This window comes from Phyllostomus hastatus, unplaced genomic scaffold (genome assembly GCF_019186645.2).
Source record: "Phyllostomus hastatus isolate PE091 unplaced genomic scaffold, TTU_PhHast_1.1 phas_scaffold_182, whole genome shotgun sequence".
Taxonomy (NCBI): Eukaryota; Metazoa; Chordata; class Mammalia; order Chiroptera; family Phyllostomidae; genus Phyllostomus; species Phyllostomus hastatus.
Window position 1 is genome coordinate 9,477,819 of NW_025334013.1, and position 25,871 is coordinate 9,503,689.

The 25,871-nt window shown below is 50.3% G+C and overlaps 1 protein-coding gene across 4 annotated transcripts; it reads left to right on the forward strand.

Moving 5' to 3' along the window:
• On the forward strand, window positions 1-25,061 carry SZRD1 (SUZ RNA binding domain containing 1). 4 transcript variants are annotated; one of them, XM_045859526.1, is made up of 4 exons: window positions 16-93; window positions 18,728-18,777; window positions 20,495-20,746; window positions 21,957-25,061. In XM_045859526.1, exons 1-4 carry the CDS (start codon window positions 43-45, stop codon window positions 22,057-22,059), a joined length of 456 nt encoding a protein of 151 aa, XP_045715482.1. In that variant the 5' UTR covers window positions 16-42; the 3' UTR covers window positions 22,060-25,061. The 4 variants fall into 4 exon arrangements, with proteins under 4 accessions (XP_045715484.1, XP_045715483.1, XP_045715482.1 ...); XM_045859525.1 differs by having other exon boundaries at window positions 19-93; window positions 20,492-20,746; XM_045859528.1 differs by lacking the exon at window positions 18,728-18,777 and having other exon boundaries at window positions 1-93.
• The last annotated feature ends 810 nt before the right edge of the window (window positions 25,062-25,871 follow it).

The window sequence follows — 25,871 nt, forward strand, 5'->3', positions numbered from 1 at the left end:
CGCGGGGAGGGGGTTGGGGGAGGAGGGAAAGCGGCGAGTAAGATGGAAGATGAGGAGGTCGCTGAGAGCTGGGAGGAGGCGGCAGACAGCGGGGTAAGGAGGAGCCGCCGCCCCGGGGCAGGGCCGGGCGGGACCTGGCGTGAGGGAAGCCTCCGAGGAGCGGGTCTGAGTATGGTTATCCCCAAGGAAGGGCCCCGCACGGCGGGCCGGGGGTGGTGGAGAGTCCCCCGCTCTCTGAGCGCTGTGAAGGCCTCTTAAAGGGGCCGCGTTCCATTTCTTCCTCCACCTTTGCTCGGTGCGCCTCCTTCCATCCCCGCGACGTGCGCGTCACCCGGGGCGCCCCACCCGTCACCCAAGTCCTCTTTTCCTAGCCCCCCGCGCCCGCTCGCTCGCCCCGGGCCGCCTTGACCCTTTCTTTCCGGGCCCTCCCGCCCGAGGAGCTATACAACGTGTGTCGTGGGAGGGGGGGGGGGGTGTTGCGAGTTGGTGCGCGGAGTGGGGCGGCATGCGGGGCTCTGGAAAAGGGCTGGAAGGGAAGCAGTTGTCTCTGGGTCCCTCAACTCTCTTCTAAAATCCCCCACCGCATGCGCCGTCCGCCACGGTGGGCGAGCGTGGGTTTTTTTTCTCTTTCAGTTTTACTCGTAAGAGCCCGTTGCAGGCGGGTCTCCTGGGGACCCCGCCAGCAAGACCGTAAGCCCAGTGGGCAGTCCTTTTCCCCCGGGACACACCCAACAATCTGAGCCCGGAGGGAGGGTCTCGGAGTGTGCTTTCCGGGATGGAGAGGGGAGAGCTGCGATATACAGCATACTGTAGCCGCATTCCGGAGAGACGAGTGGGAAATGGACCGTTTGGCTTGCTTTTGGAGTTTTTATTTGCTTCCAGAAACTGTAGGAAAATAGTTCATCCCGAGCAGGAACAGCCAAGGCTGTTAGGTCCGTAACAAATGTGGTCTTTTCAGGGTTTGTGGTTTTAGTGGTGACCTTTGAAAAGATGGAGAGAGGACTCTTTGGCCTCCCCACGTTTGTGTCTAGTGCTGGCTCGAGTGGCATCTGCCTTAATTGTTGGGAGTCGGTCGTGGAGAGCCGAGTGTGCGAGGGTAGAACAGGAGCTGGGTTTTTCTCCCACAGCGCCAGTCGGGATGTCTGTCAGCTTGAGAAGAGGCCAAGAAACTGACTCGCGCAGTGGGTGTTTCTCTGCGGGAATGCTGAGACTTGGCTTCAAAGTTTTTTTTTTCTGGTGGTTCAGCATTTCTCTCACGGTGTTCGTTTTTCCACTTAGCATGATTGAAAATGTGAAGAATTAATTTGTTCAAAAGGCATTTGGTACAGTTCTTATGTGCCGACCATTTTTCTTGGGTTTTTGTTTTGAGTAAGGAGAGCAATTGAAAGATTTTGTAGGGAGCAACAGGTATCATGTGGATGTTTATTAAATGAACAAACATTTTGCGCGTCTGCTATGTGCTGGGCAGTGTGTGTGCCGAGCAGTGACTGTGCCAGAGAACGCGAAATTTCCCGTAGAGGTGTCAATTGCCTACTACTAATATGAGTGAATCATTCAGGCACCCCTATGCCTGCCCGCCCTCTGCAGAAAAGCTTGGCCTACATTTTGCATGTGACTCAAATGATAAATTTCTTGAGCATGTTAGCCTTTCTTTGGTTTTCTCACCTATTTCTAAGGGAGGTGAATTTCTCGTGTTAAAGAAGTAAGAAAATGAAAAATAGAAATGAGTGTAGGATTCAGAAATTGGGACTTATGTTAGTTTTTCCAGAATGGGTAAGTTGCTCAGAGATCAGTACTGCATTTTATAGCTAAATACACCCCAGAGATGTAAGGTTTAATTTAGGTCTTTCTGATGCCTGTCCAGTATTCTTTCTAGTATCCTTTAGTAAAACACTGAAAGTTCTAGGTACAGTGATGGAACCCAAACCTTGCATCATTGATCTAATGAGCAGTGGCTGCCAAAATGTGAGATCCCCTATATTATCTTTTATTAAACTGAAGCATTGAAATATCTGTAGAAGCATCTCCTTTTATGAACAAGGAACCTGAGGTTAGGGTGTGGCCTGTCTTGTTCAGGGTCACACAGACATGGGGAAGCCGGGATTGACCTCCAGCCTGTCTGACTCCAGAGCTAGTTTCCTTCTGCAGCAGTTTGCTGCCTCCCCTACCTGGGGACTGGTGGAAGATTTGGGAGTTGGGCATTAGCTGTCGTTTTTAATAAGTTTAACTCAAGTTTATATTTGAAGGCTCTCTTGAATTTGATTCCTGCTTCAAAATTTGCAAAGGATCTTGTAAATGTGCACCTTTGAAGGAGGGGGGACAGGATGAAGCACTGTGTCCACAGCACTGGGAAACCAACCGACTGCAGTTGTCTTTCAGAATTTTTAGCTCCCGGTTACCCTGCCTCCCAACTGGTATATGGTAGTGAGCATTAAGTTACTTCCCCCTTGCAAAACAAACAAAACAAGCCAAAAAACCAAACCTGAGTGGCAAGAGGACTAGCAAATGGGGCTTGTTGGCTAATTCTAAAAGTGAACGTGCAAACTTGATGGAATCTGGAGGCAGTTCTAACCCGGAAAGTAGAGGGGTTTGGTGATCTTTGTCCTCCACACAGAAAATTTGACATCATGTTAAAATTTCTCATTTGTCAGTATATCTGAGGTCAATATTTCCTGTATATCTTCAGAATACTCAGGACAATCCTGTTGTGTCATTTCAGAAAGACTGACTTTGAGAAACTCCTCAAATATTCTATACATAGGTAGCTTTTTGTTTTAGTTAGTATGGTGAATGCTTATTTAATATAAAATTGTCGCTTTACCCGATTCCTCCCAAGGATTTACATTCCAATCAAAGGAAAATTCAAGAAATATAACTTACGTTTCACCAAGGAAATGCCTCTTTTTTTGTTTGTTTAGATTTTTACTTGTTTTTAGAGAGAGGGGAAGGGAGGGAGAGAAACATCAACGTGTGGTTGCCCCTCACACACCCCCCCACAGGGGTTCTGGCCAGAAACTCAGGCATGTACCCTGACCAGGAATTGAACCAGTGACCCTTTGATTCTCACACTGGCACTCAGTGGATTGAGCGCGGGACTGCAAAGCAAAGGATTGCTGGTTTGATTCCCAGTCAGGGTACATGCCTGGGTTGCAGGCCGGGTCCCCGGGTGTGGGGTGCATGAGAGGCAACCACACATGGATGTTTCTCTCCCTCTCTCCTTCCCTTTAACTATCTCTAAAAATAAATAAAATTTCTAAAAATAATAATCTGCCTTTGGGAGAAATGAAAATATAAAATTGAGTTATTGTTGATTCAAACTTTAAATTATGTCCATCTTAAGCACATCTCAAGTGACAAATAGAGAATTTTGTAATTGGAAGACATTTCTGTGCTCCCCCTAAAATCATACCAACTGTTTGCTCAGTTTCTGATGGTTTGAAGCTTTATATTCACTTGTTTTTCCTAGTCCATCTTTTTAGGAATGAGCTAACCCGGCCCTGGGGAAGGCAGATGGCACACAAATTAAATTGGATTGATGGTTATTGTAAAGCATTGGCAACCTTTCTAATTTCCTTGCATCTCAAAAGTTGCCTTCTATTCTTTCTCACTAGGGCAAGTCAGGTAGCAGTTGGAAGATAATGCATCTTAAATAAGTTAGAGGTTGACCAGTCATTTGGACTAAGAATTCAAATTTACTTTCTACCTTCATTGAGCTGTCATCAGCGATGATGGGTGGAGTATAGGCCTATAGGAAGGTGTCAGTCAACATCGAATACCTGCTGTGTGCCCGGCACTGGGAACAGTCCAGTGGAGGAGTCAGACAGGTGAGGTGGCACTGCCCTGGAAGAGGCGTAGACGGGGTACATGGTCTTGTAGAAAACGTGGTGCCTAAATTAAGATTCGAAGGACGAGTTGAATGAAGCAGTAGTAGGCTTAGGAGGGGCAGGTAGAGTGTAGGGCCGTTGCCCATTTAGACAAGGAGGCGGCAGGAAAGAGAGTCCAGCGTTGGGAGCGCTACAGTATTTCCTTCTGGCTGGAGGGTGGGGGTTGGCAGGGCTGAGTGGAAAGAGATGAGGCCGGAGAGGTATGCAGGGGCTGGATTGGGAAGGGCCTCTTTGGACTTGGTTCTGGGGAGCTTGGACTCTTTCCTGACAGCAGAGGAGAGCTTTGAAGGCTTCTATTTTTTTATTTTTATTTTTTTAAAGCAGAATAGTAATACATTTAGATTTCAATTTAAGAGACAAGAACTTTGACCTGCTTCTCTTTCTTTAGGGTAGAGGCCATTCTCCCTGAAGCATGGCTACAACCCCACTTAGGAGTCTCCGGTGCTGCATGTGTCTGCTGTCATTATGGAATGTGTGTGGTGGCTGTGGGTAGTGGGCAAGGAACAGTTATTTCAGGGCTACCTGGTGCTGATCTCTTTATGTCTGCCTTTGTAATAAAGAAGGCATTTAAGAGTTGTGGTATCAGAAAGAACATACCCAGGTGTACCGTGCCTGCAGGAGCCATCTCTAAGCTAGTCCTGGTCCACTCGGGAAGGTTGGGTGCTAGGGACTGGGGTCCTCGGAGCGGGCCCGCGTTTCTGTCAAGTGGTTGGTTCTGACATGGATGTGCTGAGAGTCTGTCCCTGGACTCTGGAAAAAGATCTATTTTTCTGTGAAAGAGGATAATGAGCTTTCGACTGGTAACTTGTTAGCTTTTTTCATTGGGGCTGTGTGGGGGTGGGGCCTGCTCCCAGCATGCTCTGATGGTCCTAGGGAGCTGCTGTGGTTGCCGGGGTGGAAATTTGGGCAATCACAGGCCTTCTTGCTTTCCCTCTTACAGTAGGAGAGAACTTAGTGTTTTGTTCTAACACTTTTGATAGAAGTCTGCAAGAGAAAAGTCACCGTGGTTCAGGTCTGACAAGTCCAATGTGCTCTGAGTCCACCTCTTTCTTTCCATGCCCCAGCGCTGCACCGTGGTGGCCCCCCCACAGTTAAACGTCAGTTTCTGGACGGATCAGGTAGCTAGCCTTCTGGAGGTGTAGTGTGTTCTTTCCTGCACGCTTTTCCCATGGGAACAGAACATTTTCCTGTCAGGACAACTACTGACTTGTTGGTTTCCTAGGAGAAAATTGAGTTTAGCTACTTATATCTGTGGCCAAAATGCAGAATGAAATGAAATTTTTTTTTAAGTAGTAACCATAGAGATTTCTCCTCCCAAGTGTTTTTAACTCTGCTAGTCTCTGCCAAGCATGCTTCCCTTTAACATCAAGTTCTATGCAGGATGTTGATGGAAAGATAAAGATTAAAACCAACTACCCCAAATATTGCTAATTTCCAGTTAACAACAGATCCCAATAGGGGTCTGCTTGTGTGTAGATAAAGAATTTTACCCTGAGGGCAGGACATTCCAAAAAGTCTCTCGCAGTAGGTGATCCCCTCCCCACGCCCGAACTCTTTCCCTTGTAAAATGAACACAGGAAACAAGTCATTCTTTTTTAGAAGGAACAGTAAATATGTACGGTTGAAATTGCTTTCTTCAGGGACACTACCCCTAGATGAGCTTGTACAGGGCAGCTGTGACACGCATCTGGAAAGGTTGGGACTGTCACTGCTCTGCCCCAGACCCAGAGAGCCATATTCCCATCCTTCACCCTCTGGCCTTCTTGGCTCACAAAAGCATTCATGACCCTCCTGCTGTCACTTGCTTCTGCTGCCTAGACCCTCCTGCTGTCACTTGCTTCTGCTGCCTAGTCGCACATTGCGCTGGTGAGTGGACACTGCCCACACGCCTGTGAGCTCCCAGATGCCACAGGCTTTTTGAGACAGAGTCTTGAGGGCTCACTGTAGGCGGGACACAGTGTGTTTGTACATTCATTGTCCCATTCGGTCTCACTGGCCTAGTGGGGCATAGACGCTATTATTCCCAGTGTCCGGGAGAGGAAATCACATGACATATTCCAGCCTAGGTGGTTGCCTTCACTCTTTGCGACCTTTTTGGACAGTTTGTTGACCTTTGCTTCTCAGCAGATAATTAACTAGTTAAGTGTTGTAGAATACATGTAGTTCCTAGTTCCTTTGACATCTTGTTGCTTGTTTCTCCTGGGATTGGCTCCCTGCTTCAAGAGCCTGGATGATGAGCTGATCAATTTTGTCTCGCTTGAGAAACTTGAACTTGAGGGTCAAAATATTAATGCTGCTGTCAGTTGTAACACTAAGAACAGTAACTGCACGTGAGATGCTGGTTGAAATCTTGGTTGTAGTTGGGAAATAAGTTAGCATTTGGCCAGTGGAAAGAGATAATACAATAGAAATATTTTTTGCTCAGATTTCTTGAGAAGATTTAACAACTCTGCTGTCTTAGGATTCTGTATCTGTAGTCACAGACTGGCAGCCCTTGCGTATTCAGCCAAGGATATGTTCATTGATTTTAGAGAGAAACATCGATGTGAGAGAGAAACATTGATCTGTTGCCTCCATATGTGCCCTGACCTGAGCTGGGACCAAACCCTCCACCTAGGTATGTGCCCTGACCAGGAATCGAACCTATAATTTTTTGGTGTCCCGGACAATGCTCCAACCAATTGACTCACTCAGCCAGGTTTTTAACATATTGAATACCTTTACCTGGGTCTTGGTTGCTCTCTTCTCCTCTGCAGCGCGCCCCCCCCCCCCCATGCTACTATCTGTTACCTAGTGTTTTGTCCTGATGGCTTTAGCCATTTACTTTATTGGCGTGACCCTGGAGTGGTTGGTTGTTGCCTTTGATGACTAATGATTTGCCCTTGGGTGTTTGAATAACACCTGGTGCTGGGGAGGAGGACTGGTGGCTTTGTTCCGTCCCCCAAGTCTGCATGCCTGTTTCCTGTGGCAGAGGAGCCTCTCTGTCTCCCTTATGTAAAAGGTATAGCAAGGAAGGGTAAGTCACCTCTGCCAGTTAGTAAACCCACTTTCTCCTTCCATGGCAGTAAAAGTCAGAAGACCAGACTCAGGGTTCAAGTGTCAGGTCTGATTTAGGGACAGATCACTGCCTGCATTCCTCTGTTTCATTTTTCTCATTTGCAAAATTGGACTGCTCTGCCTGGCCTGGTGTTGAGGGATAAATAAAGAGTCATTCAAAGGCAGACGGTGGAGCAGTGAGCCTGTGGCCCCGAGCGTGAGGGCATTGTTCCCTTGCTCTCCAGACGCCGGCAGGGCCGCCTCTGTCCAGTTCAGGTGTGCGGTTCCTAAGGCTGGGTGTCATTCTTGCTCTGCTGAGGACTGATATTAACTGTTTCCTCTAAGGGTTGTATTACTTAGTGTTGTATGACAACTGAAAGGGAAAAGGCAGAAATAAACTAGAAGAAGGGGGGCCCCGTTAGGTTTTACCCCCTACTTTATTCCAAGGGTAGGCCTCACCAGTGTTGCTCCCACCCCGCCCACCCCACTTCCTTCAGGGAAAGGGCCGTGTGGCTGTCCTCCCCCGTGGACACCCTTTGAGGAGGTGCTCGAAGCAGAACCGTGCACTGTCTGATAGCGGTCACCGGGTTTCTGAGGCCTCCAGCCTGGGGTGCGTCTACATTGCTGGGTCTGTTCTTGTGTGTACGCCTTCATAGATTCAAGATTTTTTTAAATGATTTTATTGTTGTTCAAGTACAGTTGTCTGCCTTTACCCCCCCCCCCCACTACTTCCCCCTACCCCAGCCATCCCCACCCCGCTCCCCTGCTTCCACCCGCCTTGGTTTTGTCCATGCGTCCTTTGTAGTTGCTCCTAGACTTCAGACCCTGACTTCGGGTTTCAGCGCGGCTGTGGTCTGCGGCCGTAGTCCTTCCCTAAGAGCCTTGGCCTGGACTGCGGGCAGGCTGGTGTTGCTTGTCAGTCTTTGTCCTACCTTGTTAGTGCCTGTGGCCACCCAGCAGCCACCCTCCTGAATCTTTTTGCTTTCTCCTTTTGAGGTTTAGGATTCAGTCCTGTCCTTTACAGTTGAGTGGCTTTAGGCAAGTCACTGAACCCAGGAGCATGTTGCAAGGCTGCTGTGTATCTCCGGGGTTGGGGTGAGGATTAGCGGTGGCGAAGGGAGACACACGGTCTTTTTACACACGCCTCTGCCAGGCTTGGAGTGTGCTGCCCCACCACCACTGCTGAGAAATGCGTCAGGCAGCCTTAGCCCTTATTTTGAATATGATACGTGCCTCTGGTTTCAGACCCAGATAGGCCCCGTTCACATTCTGGCTCCACAAAGATTACTTTCTAGTGAAGAAAGATGGACAGGAAACAGTAATGTTTTATACACACACACAATGAAGAAAAATAAAACAGATCGAGGGTATAGAAAATGACTGGCAGAGGTACCATTTTATTAAAAAAAATTAAAAAAAAGAAAAGGCCTGAGGTGGCCTCTCAAATGAAGATAGGCGGAGAGGCCTGAAAGAAGCGAGAGGGCGAGCTGTGCAGAAGAAGCTGGTGGAAGTGCATCCCAGGCAGAGGGAACTGCCCATGCAAAGGCCCTGGGGCTGGAGCATGCTTGTTTCATGCGAGGAACGATGGGGGCCAATGTAATGGGAATGGGTGAAGGGGCAAGCGGTAGGAGGTGAGGTCAGAGGTAGCAGGGAGCCAAATCCAGTAGACTAGTAGGCCGTGGTGGCTATCGCCTTGAAGTGGGAAGCCACATAAGGGCATTGAGCAGAAGCTAATTTAGTTTTTAAAAGAGACGTTATGGTTGTTATTTATTAAATAAACTGTTGGGGCAAGGGTGGAAGCACAAAGAGTGAATAGGATGCTATTGTCACTGCCCATTCTAGGGCTGTTGGTAATTTGGACCGGGGTGGTCGCAGCAGCAGAAAGTGCTGAGAACATGCAGGCTGTATTTTGAAAGCAGCCAAACCAACGAGATCTGCTGATGTGGAGTGTGAAAGAAGCATCAGAGACGATGGACTCAGTCCAGAGGCTTTGGACTGAGCCGCTGGGAGACTGGAACTGCTGAGATGGTGGGGGTTGTAGGGAGGGAATGTGGGAGGAGCAGGCGTGGGTGAGTGGTGAAATCAAGACTTTGGTTTTGGACATGAGAGGTTGAGCTACCTTTTGAAATCCGATTGGAACTGTCGAGTTGGCAGTTGTATATCAATGTTTATAAAGCTGTGGAACTGGATGAGATCACTTACCACATTTTGCTGTGTATAATGTGCACTTGTTTTTGCTTGAATTTTTGAGCAAAAAATAAGGATGTGCATTATGCCTGGGCAGTACTAATTTCTTTATATAAATGGTTTTTTAATTTTAATTTATGCTTGTGTGTTAAAAGTGTAACTGTAGAAAGCAATAGTGATATCTGTATGCAAAATAATACCCTAGAATATGATAATTGGTTTGGTCTCTAAATGTAAATAATTGAATTAAAAAATTAAGACTGCCCTGGCTGGCGTAGCTCAGTGGATTGAGCACGGGCTGCGAACCAAAGCATCGCAGGTTTGATTCCCAGTCAGGGCACATGCCTGGGTTGCAGGCCACGGCCCCCAGCAACCGAACATTGATGTTTCTCTCGCTTTATCTTTCTCCCTCTCTTCCCTCTCTAAAAATAAATAAATAAAATCTTAAAAAAAATTAAGACGAAAGTTTTTTTCCTTAAAGTTTGGGCCCAAAACGTGGGTGCGCATTATACATGGGAGCGCATTATGCCCGGCAAAATACAGCAGTAAGTCAGCACAGCTACAGAAGAGAAGAGGTGCAAGCTCCCCAACCTCGAGGGATCTGGAGAGGGGAAGGAACCTATCCTGTTACAGGAGAAAGCAGATCCGGAGTGTGAGAAGGAACCACCAGGGCTGTGGAAGGAGACCAGCGGAGTGGTGTCTGGGAGGCCAAGTGAGGAAGCACTTTAAGGGAGGGGCATGGAGCGATGCCGGATGCTGCTGAGAGACTGGGCGAAATGAAGACTGGGAACCTACTCTTGAATTCGGCAGCAGTGGGTGTCATTGACGACTTGGAGGAGGACAGGTTTCCAGTGGAATGATGGGGCTCAGAGAGCTGGATTGCAGTGAGGGCGTGCATGGACGGCTGGGGCCAAACACCGAGCACCGGGTTGTTGCCTGGCTCGTAGCTGTTGGGCCAATGTGACAAATAGGACTGATCAGGGTAAGCTTTTCACGGCAATACACAGCATGCCCTTGGGTCCTTGAGGTGCTCAGTCGGTAGTTCCTGAAAGGCGAAATGCACAGCAGATGTATCTTTACACGGCTTACTTATTTCATCCAAGGTTAGACCTGAAACAGGTTGGCCAACGGAAGTCCCATGTGAACATATATCTAATTTAAAATTTCCTAGAAGCCACGCTTAAAAAGTATAAAGAAACAGGTGAAATTAAAATCTTTTTAATTTTTCAATTACAGGTGACATTCAGTATGGCTTTATAACCGTTTCAGGTGTACAGTGGTTAGAGGTTTCTATAACGTTATATAACGCATGAAGTGATCCCTCCAGTAAGTCTAGTACCCACTTAGCACCACAGTCATTAGAATATTATTGACTGATTCCCTGTGCTGTACTTTACATCCCCATGACTGTTTTGTAACTAACCAATTGTAATTCTAAATCCCTTCACTTTTTTCACCCAGGCCCCAGCCTCCCTAATTTCCGTATTTTTAATTTAACCTAGTATATCCAAAGTAGTATGTCAACATGTAATCAATATTGAAAATCTGCCCATTGAAAAATGAACTATTTTACATTCTTGTACTAAGTCAGGGAAGTCTGTGCATTTGGCACTTGCAGCATGTCTGGGTTGGACTGGCCACCTGCTGAGTGCTCCCCAGCTCCATGTGCTGCTGCCACTGTACGGGGCGGCATGGCTGGAGAGGGCACCCAAAGGAGCCCTCTTCTGGGCAAGCATAGAGCAGTCCTGAAAGCTGTAGTGAACTTGAAGAAGAAAGCATGCCACCCGTCATGATTTTCTGGTGCCTCGGATTTCTTCAGATTTGTATCTTGCTGGCCATAGGCATGAAAACTAATTTTCGGCAGCAGCTTTTTGAATAGTGTCAATACCAACTAGTAAGGGTCATTGCTGACAGCAGCTAAAGTAATCTCAGGTGGTTTTCCATACCTTTCTAGATTTGAATCTCTTAGTTCAGAAGCTATCTTATTATTATTATTATTATTATTATTATTATTATTATTATAGATTTTATTTATTTTAGAGAGGAGAAGGGAGGGAGAAAGAGAGGGAGAGAAACATCAATGTGTGGTTGCCTCTCGTGCACCCCCAACTGGGGACCTGGCGGGCAACCCAGGCATGTGCCCTGACTGGGAATTGAACCAGTGACTCTTTGGTTTGCAGGCCAGTGCTCAGTCCACTGAGCTAAACCAGCCAGGGCAGAAACTATTTTATTTAAAGTCCCTTTTCTTTTCTCTTCTTCTTTCCTTCTATTCATGTTTTCATCTTCTTTTTCTCCTACTTTTTTTATGCCCCTTTCTTTTCTCCTTGAAATTCTTGTCCTTTAGTCCCTGTAGGTTTCCCTGGCTTGTCATAGCAGGATTTCTCCTTCCGTTTTTCTGTCCAGAACAATGTTTATGCAACTAATGCAGCAACTGTGATTCATTTCTGTTTCCTTGTCCACAAGGATTGCCTTACTCATCTGGGTATCTAGCATCTGGCAATTCCACTTCGTAGTAGGTTTTCCATAAATGCTTGTCTCCAGCTTTTTTTGTTGCAGTGAAGCAAAAGGTAAATGGCCTTTGAGGTACGTTAGCCAAATATAGACTGCCCTAGAGAGGGAATTTTAGAGCTGTGTCCTGTGCCCTGCAGTGACCCACTTAATTACAGAGGAGCGTTTTTCCTTGTTGTGGGAGTAACAAGAAGGAAGAATGCGTTGTGGGAAATGGAACCTTCAAACAGACGAACCCTGAGTCTATACTATGACTCATAAAAAAGCAACTGATGAATTCATGACCTAGATGTGCCCCCATAGAACTTCTTGTCTCTCAGCTCATGAATTCTACTTTTGACTGACCCAATCATGTTTGCTCAGGAGTTGAGTTCATTCTTCGAACCTGACAGTGATCTTGAAGCATCACTGTAGAATCAGACCTGGGGTGATGTGACTATATCCCGAGAGGGAAGCACCCTCTCTGGAGGTGGCCAGGGGCGGTAGAGTAAGCAGGAGCAGCTTACTCTAGGAGATGGCCAGCCCTGCCAGACAGGACACTGCCGTGCCACTGACATAGAGAAACAAGGCAGGGATGGAACCCAGAATTTAACTAATCAACATGGAAGCTGTTTGAAGAAGTCTCTATGGATTGCACGTCTGGACTTGAAAATAGCCATTGATGTACTTTAAAGGTACAGAGACTTTTCCATCTGATAGTTTTAGACCAAATCTTGCTGGCACTATGAATTCTTTTGCTTTATTGCTAAGTGAAATTGGGGCCTCACGGGAGGAGCCAGAATATCATCCAGATGCTCAGTACAGGAGACAGGCACTTGGTTGGAGAGACTGCTCTCCCAGTGGACCCGCCACAGGCAGCCCTGTAGCCGGGGGAGCTGGCGCTGGGGTCCTTCCCAAGACGTGAAGCGGTGAGGACCAGCGTGGGCACTGCCTGCTGTGGGGGGTTCGGGCCCAGACCGCGCCAGAGTTTCCCCCTTCTGCTGCTTCACATTGCATCTGCTGCTTCTCTTTGCATTTTTCTAGAATGGTGGTAGTGTGCTCGTTGGGACCTGCCAGGCACTGGTTCTGTGAGGAGCCCTTGTTCTACTGTCAGGGTTCCCGTCTCTTCTTCAGGTCCCTCCGCCCAGTGTCTGATTGTACATATGTGGTCCCCGATTTGGGACAGCTGGACAAGGCCAGAGGAGCCTGTGGGACATAGTGGTTCGCAGAGAGCACGAGACTCTTCGCCGTTCCTTGAGTTTGAGGGGGCAATGAGAAAATGTCATCTTCTGAAATGCAGGCTCACAGAAGAGGGGCAAATTATCTGAGAAAGCTTATGTAGGAACTGTTTCTGGTAAAAAGAGGGTGTTTTCTAACTCAGTCGGGAACCAAGGATGCCTCTACAAGATGACTTGGATTTTGGGGGGTTTGTAAGTTGCATTGGTGGCCAGAGGATTCTGGTTTTCAGAGAGAGGGATGCAATGCAGTGTGGCGGAGCAGGCATTTGGCTCCTTCGGCTCCAGGCGGGAGGCCCCAGGGCGCAGGCAGGACCCTCTCCCCACCCCCGTAGCTAACAGGTGCAGATTTGGGGTGGTTCACTCTGTCTCTTGGGGGTTTGGTTAGTTTGAATCTGTCTCCCAGGGCTTCATGTCCCCTGGGTAAACTGTGTTGAACATGCACGTCTGGACACAACAGCTGTGATGGTGCTGCACTCGCTGCACTTTGCACCAAGGCCTGTTTACGTCCCCCCTGTGCCTTTCTTGGTCTCCTCTCCCCTTTTTTCCTTCCTCACTCATCTCTTGCTGTTACAGGAGTGACCCTGCCACTGTAACCTGCCTGCCCTTGCAGGTACATTCCTACCAGCTCTTTGTTCCTTTTGCAGATTGTGACTGTGTTCCAAATTAGGCCGTCTGAGGTGTCCCCTACCCTGCCGTTCCCTGATACGCTTCCACCCCCCCCCAGCTTCCTGCCAGAGTCTCACACAGCATCATCACTGCGAGGTTAAGGGCGTCAGTAGCCCGTGGAGCTGTGTTTTCTTCCTCAGATGAGTTGAATTTGCAGTTGACGTCTGACTTCATTCACCTTGTGGCTGTGGCCTCTCCCTTATGTCCCGCAAGGGACCGGTCCCGTCCAGAATCGCCTTGCTCCCCACTGTGGTTCTTCATGACATACCGCCTCTCCTCTTTCCTCCTGGTTTCACGTTTGCTCTCAGATCAAGAAGTGTGTACCTCGTTTTTATAGAGGTAGAGCTCCACTGGGCAAGCGATACCTGTGTTTGGTAACAACAGGTCTTTTGTTTGGGGTTTGGCCCAAAGCAAGGAGGCCACCCCAGTTATCAGGGCATAGAGCGTCATTTTCAGGAGTCTGCTCAGTGCTGCCCAGCAAAAGAGAGCCGTCCCAGGAGAAGCCGTAGGAAATGAAGCTCGTTTAGCACCTGGCCTCTGAGTGCTTGTGCCCTGACACTTGCCCATGCCCTGTGACCCTCCCTCAGAGCAGTGTGAAAGAGTGCTGAGCTTACGGGTTTCTTTCCCTAGCCGTGGAGGTTGGTCTTCCAACACAGGAAGAGCCTTGACCTTAGTCTGGGACTCTGTATCCTTGTAAAAAGAGAAAGTGACCTTCGGTGATAAGATCCCTTGCTGGAGCCCACATCTGGATGCTTCCTCACAAAACATGGAGGACTCTTTCATTCCATTGCACTGCTGCCTCTCTGGAGGAGAGGGATGTTCTTCTTGCAGTGTGCCCTGCAGGGGGGTTTCAGCTCGGTCCAGCTCTTCAGAGCGCAAGTCTGAGAGCAGGCTGATTGCAAGGTCTTGTCCAAGTAGAGAATGGACTGACTCATGATACCTGGATAGACTCCAGAGGGAGATGCAGTGCCCTCTCCAGCTGCTGGCAGAGCGCGCTCCTGCTTGGGCGGCTCTGAGCACGCTGGTGTCCAGTGGCCATCTGGAGAGGGCCGGGATCAGCTTTCCTCCAAAGCTGCTGGAGTTCCGTCCCACTCTCTGACCTCATGGAAGAATTCCTCCTCAGCTCTGATAAGCTGTCCCGCCTGATGTGATGGAGTTTGATGGGAGTGCGAGGGGGCAAGGTGGAGTTCAGGGGAGATGGGGAGGAGACAGACCATCAGTGGCTTTACCAGCATTTCCGCGGGGTCGAGCACTGTCAGCATGCAGCAGCACGGGCAGGGCCTCCAGGGGCTTTAGTTCTGGGGCTGCCTCTGTGCTGTACTAATCTGTGGCCTTGGGTAAGTTCCTTTTCCTCCCTGAGTCAAATTACCCTCATCTGACAGAGAAAAATAAAAGCTACTTTGCCTACCAAACAGGGTTGGTGTGAGCAGAAAATGAATGTTTGGGAAAGCGTATGATAGCCATAAAGCATCGTATTGACATAAGACATTATTTTTATTTTATTTTTAAATTTAAAAAAATTAATTTATTGATTTTAAAGAGAGGGAGAAACATCGATTTGTTGTTCCACTTACTTATGCAGTTTGGTTGATTCTTTAAAGAAATTTTTTTTTAATTTATTGATTTGACAGAGAGACATCAATATGTTGTCCTATATACTTGTGCATTCATTGGTTGCTTCTCGTATGTGCTCTGACTGGAGATCGAACCTGCAACCTTGGCGAATCAGGATGGTGCTCTAACCAACTGAGCCACCCAGCCAGGGCCATTGGTCGGTTTTTGTGCGTGCCCAGACCAGAGACAAGCCCACAGCCTTGGTGTATCTGGACAGTGCTCTAATCAGCTGACCTACCCGGCCAGGGCATTATTTTTAAAGCCAGTAGTTTTGTATTACATGCCAAGTATGCTGGTCATGTCCTAGTTTGGGGGCAGAGGCACATTTACTCGGACACAGTCCATGTGCCCTCTAGAAAGGCTTTTCTTCAGCCAGCCTCCGTTTCCCGGGTCTGGGCAGATTCCCTATCGTCCGCAAGGCCCTGGACAGAAAGACAGAAGCAGTTTGCTCTCCTGAGAGGAAACCCCAATGAGACCCCTCAAATTTAGCTAATATAACATATATTAAGATTTTTTCATAGGTTCTTGATTTGAGAGAGAGAAGAACGGGGGGTGGGGTGGGTAGACAGCCCTGCCCAGGATCGTTCCCCGAGACTTTTGGTGTACGAGACAATGCTCCACCAACTGAGCCACACCAGCCAGGGCTGTAATGTCTGTTTTACCACAATGTGTTAAAAACCAGCTAATGTATTAGGCCCATTTGTCTACGTGTCTCATTTGGCCCACACAGTGATATGAAAGCAAGAGTTCATGTAATAAAGTTTAAAAGGGGGAAAGGGTTTTCTAAAAATAAAAAAATAATAATAATAAAAATACAGAGCTTTCCCATAATAATCTTGAATTAGGTTTCTCCTAAAATAATGTAGCAGGTGCTCTTCGGCGCCTTTGTAGTCCCTTCACTTCCCCACTGTGCTCCCTACGTACGGAGTTTGGTTACTTGCTTGGCCGGGGGGGGCATTTGGTGACCCTGTTTGAAAGTATCTAAATCCCACAAATGGTAGGTAAACTTTGCATTAATGGTGGAGGAACATGAGTAGACAGGCTTCTTTTTCTTCTTCTTCTTCTTCTTAAGATTTGTTTATTTTAGAGGGGAAGAGAGGGAGAGAAACACTGATCAGTTGCCTCTCATGCCCCATCAGGGGATCGAATCCACAACCCAGGCATGCACCCTGGCTGGGAATCGAAACTTTTGCTTTGCTTTGCAGGCCTACTCACAACCAACTGAGCCACACTGGTCAGGGCAGCAGTCTGTAGTTTAGATTGGAGCAAAATGTTACACTGGGAACTTTAAAACCATAAGTTATTGGTGGAAAGCCTTGAAAAGCCCTTAAATGGTAATGGACATGAGACTGACATGAGACACAGTATCTACTCAGGCAGTGACACTGATGCTAACCTCAAAAAGCTGAGAGAGTGACAGTTCTGACAGACAATGCTGTGGGCTTGGTTTCTCTTTGAATGTCTGTCATTTCACAGAAAACACCCAGGGCACTCCTCACTCTCGGTTCCCCTTTCCACTCCGTCCTCACAGTCAGCAGTCAGCGGGCACTGACTTGCGTTGCCATCTGGAGTGAGGAGTCTTCATTCTAGAGGTTTCCTAGCCGGAGAGTTCATGGTGCCCTCACAGTACAGTCTGTTGTGCTTGCCTGAGTATATTTTGGGTCTTTCTCAAAGCAAAGCATTTTAAGCATAACTCAGCACCAATCAGAATGAGTATCGTGTCAGGCTGGATTTCAGTCTAGGTTCACGTTGTTCATAGGAGACAAAACTAAGGACATTGGAAGCATGAAAAGTAAAAGACAGAAAAACGCATGTTACAGGGAATACTAACCAAAGAAAACTGGCACAGCTCTATTAGTTCTGAAAAGTAGATTGTCAGGGTCGTTTCATAATGATAAACTGTTTAATTTGCTAGAAAGAATAATGCTTGATTCTTCCCATAGTCAATAGATCAAACAAATTAGCAAGAATTCAGATTTGAACAAGTTAACCAGCTTGAATTGCACCTATAACTTTAGAATATAGTCATTTTCAGGACATACAGAACATTTATGAAAACTGACCACTCGTTGGGCCCTGAAGGGGATGTGAGCAGATCTCAGAGACTTTGTACAAAGGCAGTGATTCTTACCATTTTGCAAGTAATAGACTCCTCTGAAAATCTTACATGTTTTATAAGTCAGGGTTTCTCAGCCTCAGCACTTCTGGCATTTGGGACCAGATAATTCTTTTCTCTCTCTCTCTCATTTGTTGATTTTAGAGAGAGAGGACAGGAGGGAAGGAGAGGGACAGAGACAGAGACACGTGTTTGTTCCACTTATTTACACATTCATTGGTTGATCGCGTATGTGCCCTAACTGGGGATGGAACCTGCACCCTTGGTGTATGGGGCGATGACGCTCTAACCAGCTGAGCTCCGTGGCCAGGGCTGGGACCAGATAATCCTCTGGTGCAGATTATCCTTAGCTGTTCTGTATTGTAGGTTTTTAACAGCATCCCTGGCCTCTACCCACTAGATGCCAGTAGTGCCCCTCTCCCAGTAGTGACACCCAGAAATGTCTCCAGACATTGCCTAGTGTCCCCTAGTGGGCAAAATCAACCCTGGGTGAGAACCACTGTGACAGGTCTTCTCTTTGGAGAAATACATAGTTTGCATGCCATTTCTCCCCTCCAGTGTCTAGATGGTCTTGCCCTCCTCACTGAGGACAGCTGAGTGGAGCATTTTGTAGGAAAAAGCAGTGGGACAGCCATGGAGTCTGGACGTGTGGTCCATGTTCTCTCTACGGTTTCCCCTTGTCTAGTGCATGGACTAGTACAGGAGCGTGGAGGCTTCATGGAGTTCCCGGTGCTGAGGGCCTGAGGCCTGAGACTGCATTCACGTCCATAGACTTGAGCCTTCTGCTCTGTTCTAAGCCTCTTGCTAGGTGATAATCACAGAGAGTTCGAATTCATGACAGGGAAACAAAAGTTATAAACTGTGATTCATGTGATCGGGAAGGAATAAAAGAGAGAGCTTATCCTGAGGAGCAGGTGATTAACTAGATGGGATCAGAGAAGACTTCACAAAGGAGAGGTGGCCAGCCAAGCTGCTGGGTTTTGCAGAATAAAAATGGGAGTGTGCAAGGGAGAGGACATTGCAGGCAGGCGGGCCAGCACGCCGGGCTCTGGGGTTTGGTAAGAGCTCAGTCTTGCTGTGGCGTGAAACAGGAACAGAGATAAAGGAAGGTATGGGCGAGGCGTGCTTAGGAGCTTGGACTTGACCGGGCAAGTAGTTGAAGCATTTTAAGTGGGGAAGTGGCACAGTCAGATTTGTGTTTAGAAAGTTGATTTGAGTGGCTCTGTGAAGGATAGCTGGGAGGCCGTGCGAAGAACCCAGCTGGATGCTGAGGGTCTAGAACTGTCGCTGCAGCTGTGGGGATGGAGGGAGATGAACTGCAGGGAGTCAGGTCCCCAAGCCCCAGAGTTGAGTGAAGGGAGGTCCACATCCGTCACCTCAAAGGACACAGTCATGTCCCTGGCCAGAGAGGACACTGCCCTTAGCTTTTAAAATAAGGACATACGTTTTTATTTGAGAGAGATTTTTTTCCTTTTTTTATATACATTTTTTTCCTCTAGGAAATAGACAGACGGTTGGAAAAAAAACTGAAGATCACACAAAAGGAGAGGTAAGGCTGCTGTCTGGTCCGAGGGCTGCGCCCTCTGCCATGTGAGAACTGGGCAGTCAGTGCTGCTCTGCGGCTGGTGGTCAGGGCTAGCGGCCAGGCTCCTGAGCCCCACCCTCAAGGGCACGGCGGCTTGAGGTCCGGGGGGAGGGGTGCGGGTGTTGCACCTGCCCTCCTGCCTCAGCGGGCACCCCGTGTGGGGTGGTTGGACGGCGAGTGGGGAGGTGGCAAGTCAGAAGGCGGGTTTTAGGCCTGGCTCTGTTCCCAGTTGCTCTGATGTTTGGGACAGGTTGTTTCCCCAGCCTGGACCTCAGTTTCTTTCTCTGTGACATGAGGAGGCTGGACAGATGATGTTTCTGGGTCTTTTGCGACTTGGTGGCATAGGGCATTATGGGGGTGTCCTGGCAGAAAAGATTCTCAGAAATCCTTAGGCCTTGAAGGGTAGCTCCGTTCCCCGTGCAGAGAGCAGAGGAGGTGGGCTCCAAAGCTCGGGAAAGGTGACTTCAACAGCCTGTCTTTGGGCTTAGGCACATGTCAGCTTCCCACGGGGACAAGTGACAGGGAGGAGGAGAGGGCCTCTCTGGGCTTGCCCAGTGGGCTACAGAGACGTTCCCCAGGGAACTCGGGGTGTCCGGCCTGCCCACTGGCGTTCCTGACTCCCTTCTTCTCTGATCAGATTGCCGGCTCCTTGTCTGCTCGTCTCAGCAGCCACGCCAGCAGCCGGTTACAGTCCCCGTGCCGTGCCATTCCCGTCCGCCCAGGACTCGTTTTGGTTCCCTGACAGCAGCTGCGTTCCTCTAGCCCCTACCCCTCCCGACGACCAAGGCTCTGAAAAGTCCCCCGTGGGCTCTTTGGTTCAGAAAAGAAGCTAGTTGACTGCTCTGGGGAGGGTCTTTGTGGCTGTTGAGGGGTGGGCGTTCCTGCTTGGACCCCTTTTCTCTGGTGGTTTTCGTTTCTTTTCCTTCCTGTGTTGTCCCCTCTCCTGTGGGCGCGTCGCTGTTGTGCGTGTCCACCAGCCTTGGACAGTGCTTCCCCTTGGAGCACTGCCAAGCGCTGCCTCCAGGATCGCCCCTCCCCCCAGCCCCGCTGCGTCCAGCACACCAGCGAGCCCTGGTGAGGGAGGAGGTGTCTGCGCAGAAGCCCTTCTGAAGAGGTGATCCAGCTGCTGGTGTAGTTTGTCTCAGGGAGGCACAGGCCACCCGCCAGAAGGCTGAGGCGGTTTGGTGAATCCTGTCTTGGTGCTAAGCAAGGACGGCAGAGCGGGCTGCTCGGTAGAGTTTGGTGTGAGCACATGTGCTGGAAGCCTTTGCTGGGAGGAAGCACTCGGACCCCAGCTAAGGGGCTCCCAGGATACTAGCCTGATCTGTGCAGGGAAGCCGGGATTTCAATGGAAGTCACTGGATTCTGGACGTGAAGTGTTTTGCTACAGGGGCCAAATAGTGGTTGTTGAACGTGATGAACAGGGGAATAGAAGTCCCAGAAAATGAGATGGCGTTCCAGTCCCCATGGCCTGGTGGCTGTGTGGGCTTATGCAAGGTTGCTCTTCTGCGAGACCCCTCTTGAGGAGTAAGAATTCGGCTCTCTGGTCAGAGACCAGCGAACACCGAGTGGGAATCGGCGGGGTGGGAGGAGGACAGCAAGGAGAGCCGGGTGTGGGGCAGGCATGGGGCCTCTGCAGCCAAGGGTAGGACTTGAAGCTGTGTTTGCTCTTTGTCAGCAGGAAATCCAAATCTCCTCCCAAAGTGCCCATTGTGATTCAGGACGATAGCCTTCCCACGGGCCCCCCCCCACAGATCCGCATCCTCAAGAGGCCCACCAGCAACGGAGTGGTCAGCAGCCCCAACTCCACCAGCAGGCCAGCCCTTCCGGTCAAGTCCCTAGCACAGCGGGAGGCAGAGTACGCTGAAGCCCGTAAGCGAATCCTAGGCAGCGCCAGCCCCGAGGAGGAGCAAGAGAAACCTATCCTCGACAGGTGAGTGTAGCTGGCAGGGCTGACTTGTCAGCCACCCCACCAGGCCACCTTGAGGAGGAGGATGGTAGCCTGGCTGTGTGTAGTGAGAAGCAGGCCGAACCAGGGCTGGAGCCACCGCAGCTCCAGCTGTCAACCCAGCCTCCTGGGCCAGCTCATTGGGCCGCACTGGCTCCCAGACTGCGCTGAACGATGAGGCCGTGCTTTGCTAGCACACCACCTCTGCAGACACCAGGGGGCAGGGTAGCAGAGAGGTTAAAGGCGTGGACTTTGAGTCAAAATCCGCTAGACGGAGTTGGAGCCCACTTCTGCCACTCATTTCAGCTCTGTCCTCTCCATAGACTAATCTGAAAGATGAGATGATGGTAGTACTTGTCTCATCAAACTGCTGTGCGGTTAAATGAGTGTGGGTTCTGGGAACCCTCCCTGGCACGATGGAGCGTGCCCAGTCAGTGCTTAGATGTTTTCCACTGGTTCTCATAATAGCCCACTGTGATGTTTTCGGGATTCTCTTTTATTCATGGTATTTTTTCTCTGCAGTCCTAGAGGTTGCATTTAAGTTTGTCCCCGCCCCCGCCAAACCAGTGTGTGTTCAGACAACTTCTTTCTCACTTTGAGAGGCCTCTTTGGGCCTTGGTGTTCTGCCACTTGAGCTGATCTGTGTACTTTCTTTTTACCCCTTCCTTAGTTAGGCTTCTGTTCTCCTCTAAGTGTTCACCTGGCAGAGCAGAAAAAGTCCATTTCCTTTAGTCTCCCATAGTAATAGGAGCCAACCATTAACCGCATGATCGGGAGAGAAGCAGGAGAACAGCGGTGGTGGGTGCTTGGTCCCTGCTAAGCTCCGGGTTAGGAGCCCCACACTCGGGAGGGTCTGTGCTCATGCCTCTCTGGAGGGTGTGCTGCCCAAGGTCACTGCCTCTGCATGGCGCGGGCCCTGGAGCCCTCCCCCTGCCTTCAGGTGAATGATGGTGAGCCACATGGGGGGCGGGAGTGCTGCAGGTGCTAGAGGTGGCCACGGGCCACCCGCCCCATGCAGGAGCTTCCCAGCCTGGAGGTGCCCTGAGTCCACCTGCCAAAGAAGCGGGCTCAGGGAGCCAGAGTTGGCTGATAGGCACTGTGACTTCTGCTGCAGCTGCAGGGGTGGTTGGTTTTAAGATCTGGGGACTTTTTTCAAATCCTTTTTCAGGCCTTCCTCTGATCTTCTCCCCCTCAGGCCAACCAGGATCTCCCAACCAGAAGACAGCAGGCAGCCCAATAATGTGATAAGACAGCCTTTGGGTCCTGATGGGTCACAAGGCTTCAAACAGCGCCGATAAATGCGAGCAAGAGAGGATGCCACCGCTGCCACCGTTATCGCCTCCTGGGTCATCCACCACGGGTTGCACTCCCGTGGCAGACAGCTGGACTTGAGCAGAGGGAAGGACCTGATTTACTTGCACTGTGATCCCCTTTGCTCCGCCCACTGTGACCTTGAACCCCATGCACTGTGACCTCCCTCTTTCCCCCCCTTCCCACTGTGATTGGCATGTCTACAAGGGCTGTCCCAAGTCAATGGAAAGGGAAAGGATCGGGGTTAGGGGACTTAAGAGTAGAGAGTCAAGACAGTGCCACTTGGCCACTTGGGGTAAAGCCAGTGCCAGCAATAACAGTTTATCATGCTCATTAATTTGGGATTTCAAAACAAAGGAGAACTCCCGTCCACTCACCCCCAAGTGCATGTCTTCATCACTTAAAAGCAAGTTCCATTTGAAAAATATCCTTTCTTTTTTTCCCTTCCTATTTTTGTTTATACAAATATCTGATTTGCAAGAAAAAGTGCATGGGAGGGGTTTTAGCAGTTTAATGAATTTTTAATTAAGAAAGGGTAGTTTGGTAGTCTACTTAAAAAATGTTTCTGGGAAATTCACTAGAAACATTAACCAGTAGGTTTTTGGTGAGCTTAGCTTCTGTATTCCTACTGCCGCCCAGAAAAGGGGCAGGGCTCTGTAGCCCCCAGGACAGATGAACACCCCATGCCTATACCTCCCTCCCCCCGGCTAAGTCCCAGGGCATCATGGCCCTGCCTGGAGACTGGGCTAGTTCTATAGGCTCAGAGAGCCTGGGGAGGGTGCCAACCCCACCTCTAGTATTTTGGGAGATGGGGAAAGTAAACAGACTTTCCCTTCCCATTCCCCTCAGGGTGGTTCCCTACCAGCCAGGCTTGCTACTTCTAGACGAGAGCGGGGAGTGAGGCTGCACTCCTGAGCGTGGAAGGAAGGGATGCGAGACTTGCTCGCTGTGTTGCTGTCAGCACAGGGAAGCCAGGGGAGAGTCTGGCCCCAGGACCCAGCTTCCTGCCTCATGTGTCAGGAAGGTGTCAGAAGGGGTCTGTCGAGGGCCGTCTCTGTTGATGGCACCAGCTGGGTACCTATAGCTGGTACATCTCCTTTGTGAAATCACTATCGTGGGAGCGACCGTTTGAATACATACGGGAAAGGACAAGCTGTGCGTTGCAAAGGTTGGTGATGACAGACTGGTTCCCTGTAGACCTAGGCTACCCTTCACTCTTTTTCCAGAGCGAGGGCCTGGAATGAAGGCAGTCTCCCCTCCGTCCCTGGAGCCTAGAGACTTGCTTGGCTCCTTGAGGAGGAAGAGACTGCGAGGGCAGCTGCCCAGAGCAGCTGGGTGTGTGCAGTCTGGCTCCCCGGGCTCTCTCTGCTCTCTTCTTTTGCACTGCGCCTTACCCCTCAGCCAGCCAGCCAGCCAGCCTCCCCACTCAGTGGACGAGCTTGGAGTGGCTGGCGCGACGTTTTTGTGACTAGGGCAGCTTGCAGTGCCCACGGTGACAAACTAGGTCTCGGGGGTTCGCTCCACCTTTGGTTCACCTGGCTCTCGGCCTTGCCCTGCGGGAAGGTAGGCCAGGCTCAGTAAGCCACGTCCCATCGCGTCTTCCCCTTAGAAGGGCCAGCTGCCCTCTGGATCAGCAGCTAGTCCGTGGTGCAGCCGTGCCGCGGTGTGAAGCCAGGAAACCGTCTGTGAGGAGTAGCGCTGGAACAGGGCTTGGGTCGGTGAGAGCCCACAGGGTGTTGGGTTACGCCCAGAGCCTGGGGGAATTTCCCCCAGGAGCGGGTGAGGGAGAAGGTTGGCTGCTGTTTTTATAGTTCCACTGCCCTGACCAAGTTTCCTCATGCTAAATGTCTAGTGTCCATCCCTCATGTAATAGTGGTTTCTGGCCCAAAGTGAGACTGTCCTTTCAGCTGGAGGAAGGTACAGAGGTAGGCCAGGTGGAGGGCCAGAAGTGCTGATTGCCCAGCCGCTGGGACACGTGTTCTTGCCCTTCTCACCCTCCCCTAGGGGGCCAGAGGGAAGACTGGCTGATGGGTGTTCGTGGACCGAGGATGTAGTAGGGACTGGTGCTCCCACCTCCCTCTGGCCAAAGATGGGGCTCTGCCCGCCGTGTGCCTGTCACCACCCACTAGCAGTCGGATCCTTGGTTTCCCGGACGGAGAGGTAGCAGGCAGGTTTTTCATTTTTAAAGAAATGAAAACAGGAAACTATTGGGGGAGGTGGGAGGGGAAATGGGAGAACGGTTTGGATTTTGTGTGTGTGTGTTGTTTTTTTCTTTTTTTTGGTAGTTGTCTGTAACTTTCCTTAAGTGCTTTTTTTTAAAAAACTTTTTTTTTTTTAAGTAAGCTGCAGGCTTTGGCTTGGAAAACCCCAGGAGGGTGGGGGGCAGAAACTGGAGGCTGCTGCCCCTTTATCTGCCTTCATGGTTCTGTCCCCTTCCCCCGGCTCCTCCCTGACCCCATGAGCCAGGCCTCAGACCTCCCAGCTAACTGCTTCCCATGAGCCACTACTCTGTTGTCAGCCTATAACCAAAGGAGCTGGGGGTCCGGGCCTGGTGACCAACCCTTCTCAGCCCACTCAATCAGGGTGCTCCCCCCCTGCAGGCAGGAGGCAACACCCTATCTGCTACCATCAGCCCCTTCCAGAGCCCACTGCCCCGCCCCGCCCTGTCCAGCCCAGCCATACCCTGCTCCGCCCCATCTGGGGGTGCTCTGCTCAGGGATGGGCCGGTAGGGCTGCCCCAGCCTCCCTGGTAAGCAGAGACTCTGGAAACCTCTGGGGTCCTGTTTCCTGGCCACGTGATCCCAAGGGTGCACGCGGACCCCTTGGGTGTCTGAACAGAAGGGCATGGGAGGGAGGGCCGCACCCCTGCAGTCCTGCTCTGCTGGTCCAGCGGGCACCTGCCCACCGCACCCCGCACCGCGGGCTCCTGAGTCGGCAGATTAAGCATTTTATAAATTGTATTTTAAATACATGTTTTAAACTTGTCAAAGCCTTGTCCTCGTTTCAGTCCTTGGCCTCCTAATTTCTTGCTGCGGCTGTGTATTTAACCACTGGGAGCTGTCTCGGCTCAGTCCCAGGGAGGGGCGTGCTCTCTGTTAGAGAAGCAGGCCTGGGGTGGTGTGTGTGTTGGGGGACAAGGAGCCGCACCTTTAGGCTCCAGGGGAAGGGGCCTCCAGGTCCTGGGGCTCCACTGGCGAGAGCGTGGGTGAGGCACTCCCTGACCTCCCATGGGGTCTTTCCCAGGCACTCCCCTGTGCTTACCACTCGCAGAGAGCAAGCGGACAGAGTTCCTGCCTTTGTGGGGCTCCTAGTTTAGAAGGAAAGACGCATCTGAGGAGAACCCCAGCTCTGTCCTTTGGGAGTGCACAGAAGATCAAGAATTTGCACCCAGGGCCACCTCTAGCTAGAACCCTGACCTTGGGCAGGGTTTCGAGGTGCCTCTTGCTTCAGGGGTTCTCAAGCCTGAGGGCGGCTGGGGCCTTGTGCCCTGAGAGCCTAGTGGAGGAGTGAGAACCTGGGGGGGGGGGGGGCCTTCCCTGGCACCAGGACGACAAGGAAGCAGGTGAGTGTCCAGAGGGCAGGGGCCCCTGGACCACTCACAGAGGCCGAGATTCTTGGTGTTTATTGGCTTACCAGGCCACAAAAGCAAAATCCAGCAGTGTCCCTGCCTGATGACATCTGTCCGCAGGCCTCTAGCAGCTGTCCAGAGTCAGGACTCTGCAGGGTCAGTGGGTTCGAGCCGGCCCAGAGCTGTGGTCCCTAGGGAGTGAGGGGGGGAGACAGTGGGAGGAAGCGAGCC

Excerpts from the sequence above, each read along its gene's own strand:
- SZRD1 (XM_045859525.1), top strand. The coding sequence starts at position 43 with ATGGAAGATGAGGAGGTCGCTGAGAGCTGGGAGGAGGCGGCAGACAGC. Across the intron at positions 18,778-20,491 it reads AAGATCACACAAAAGGAGAG|CAGGAAATCCAAATCTCCTC; the intron begins GTAAGGCTGCTG and ends GCTCTTTGTCAG. Across the intron at positions 20,747-21,956 it reads GAGAAACCTATCCTCGACAG|GCCAACCAGGATCTCCCAAC; the intron begins GTGAGTGTAGCT and ends TCTCCCCCTCAG.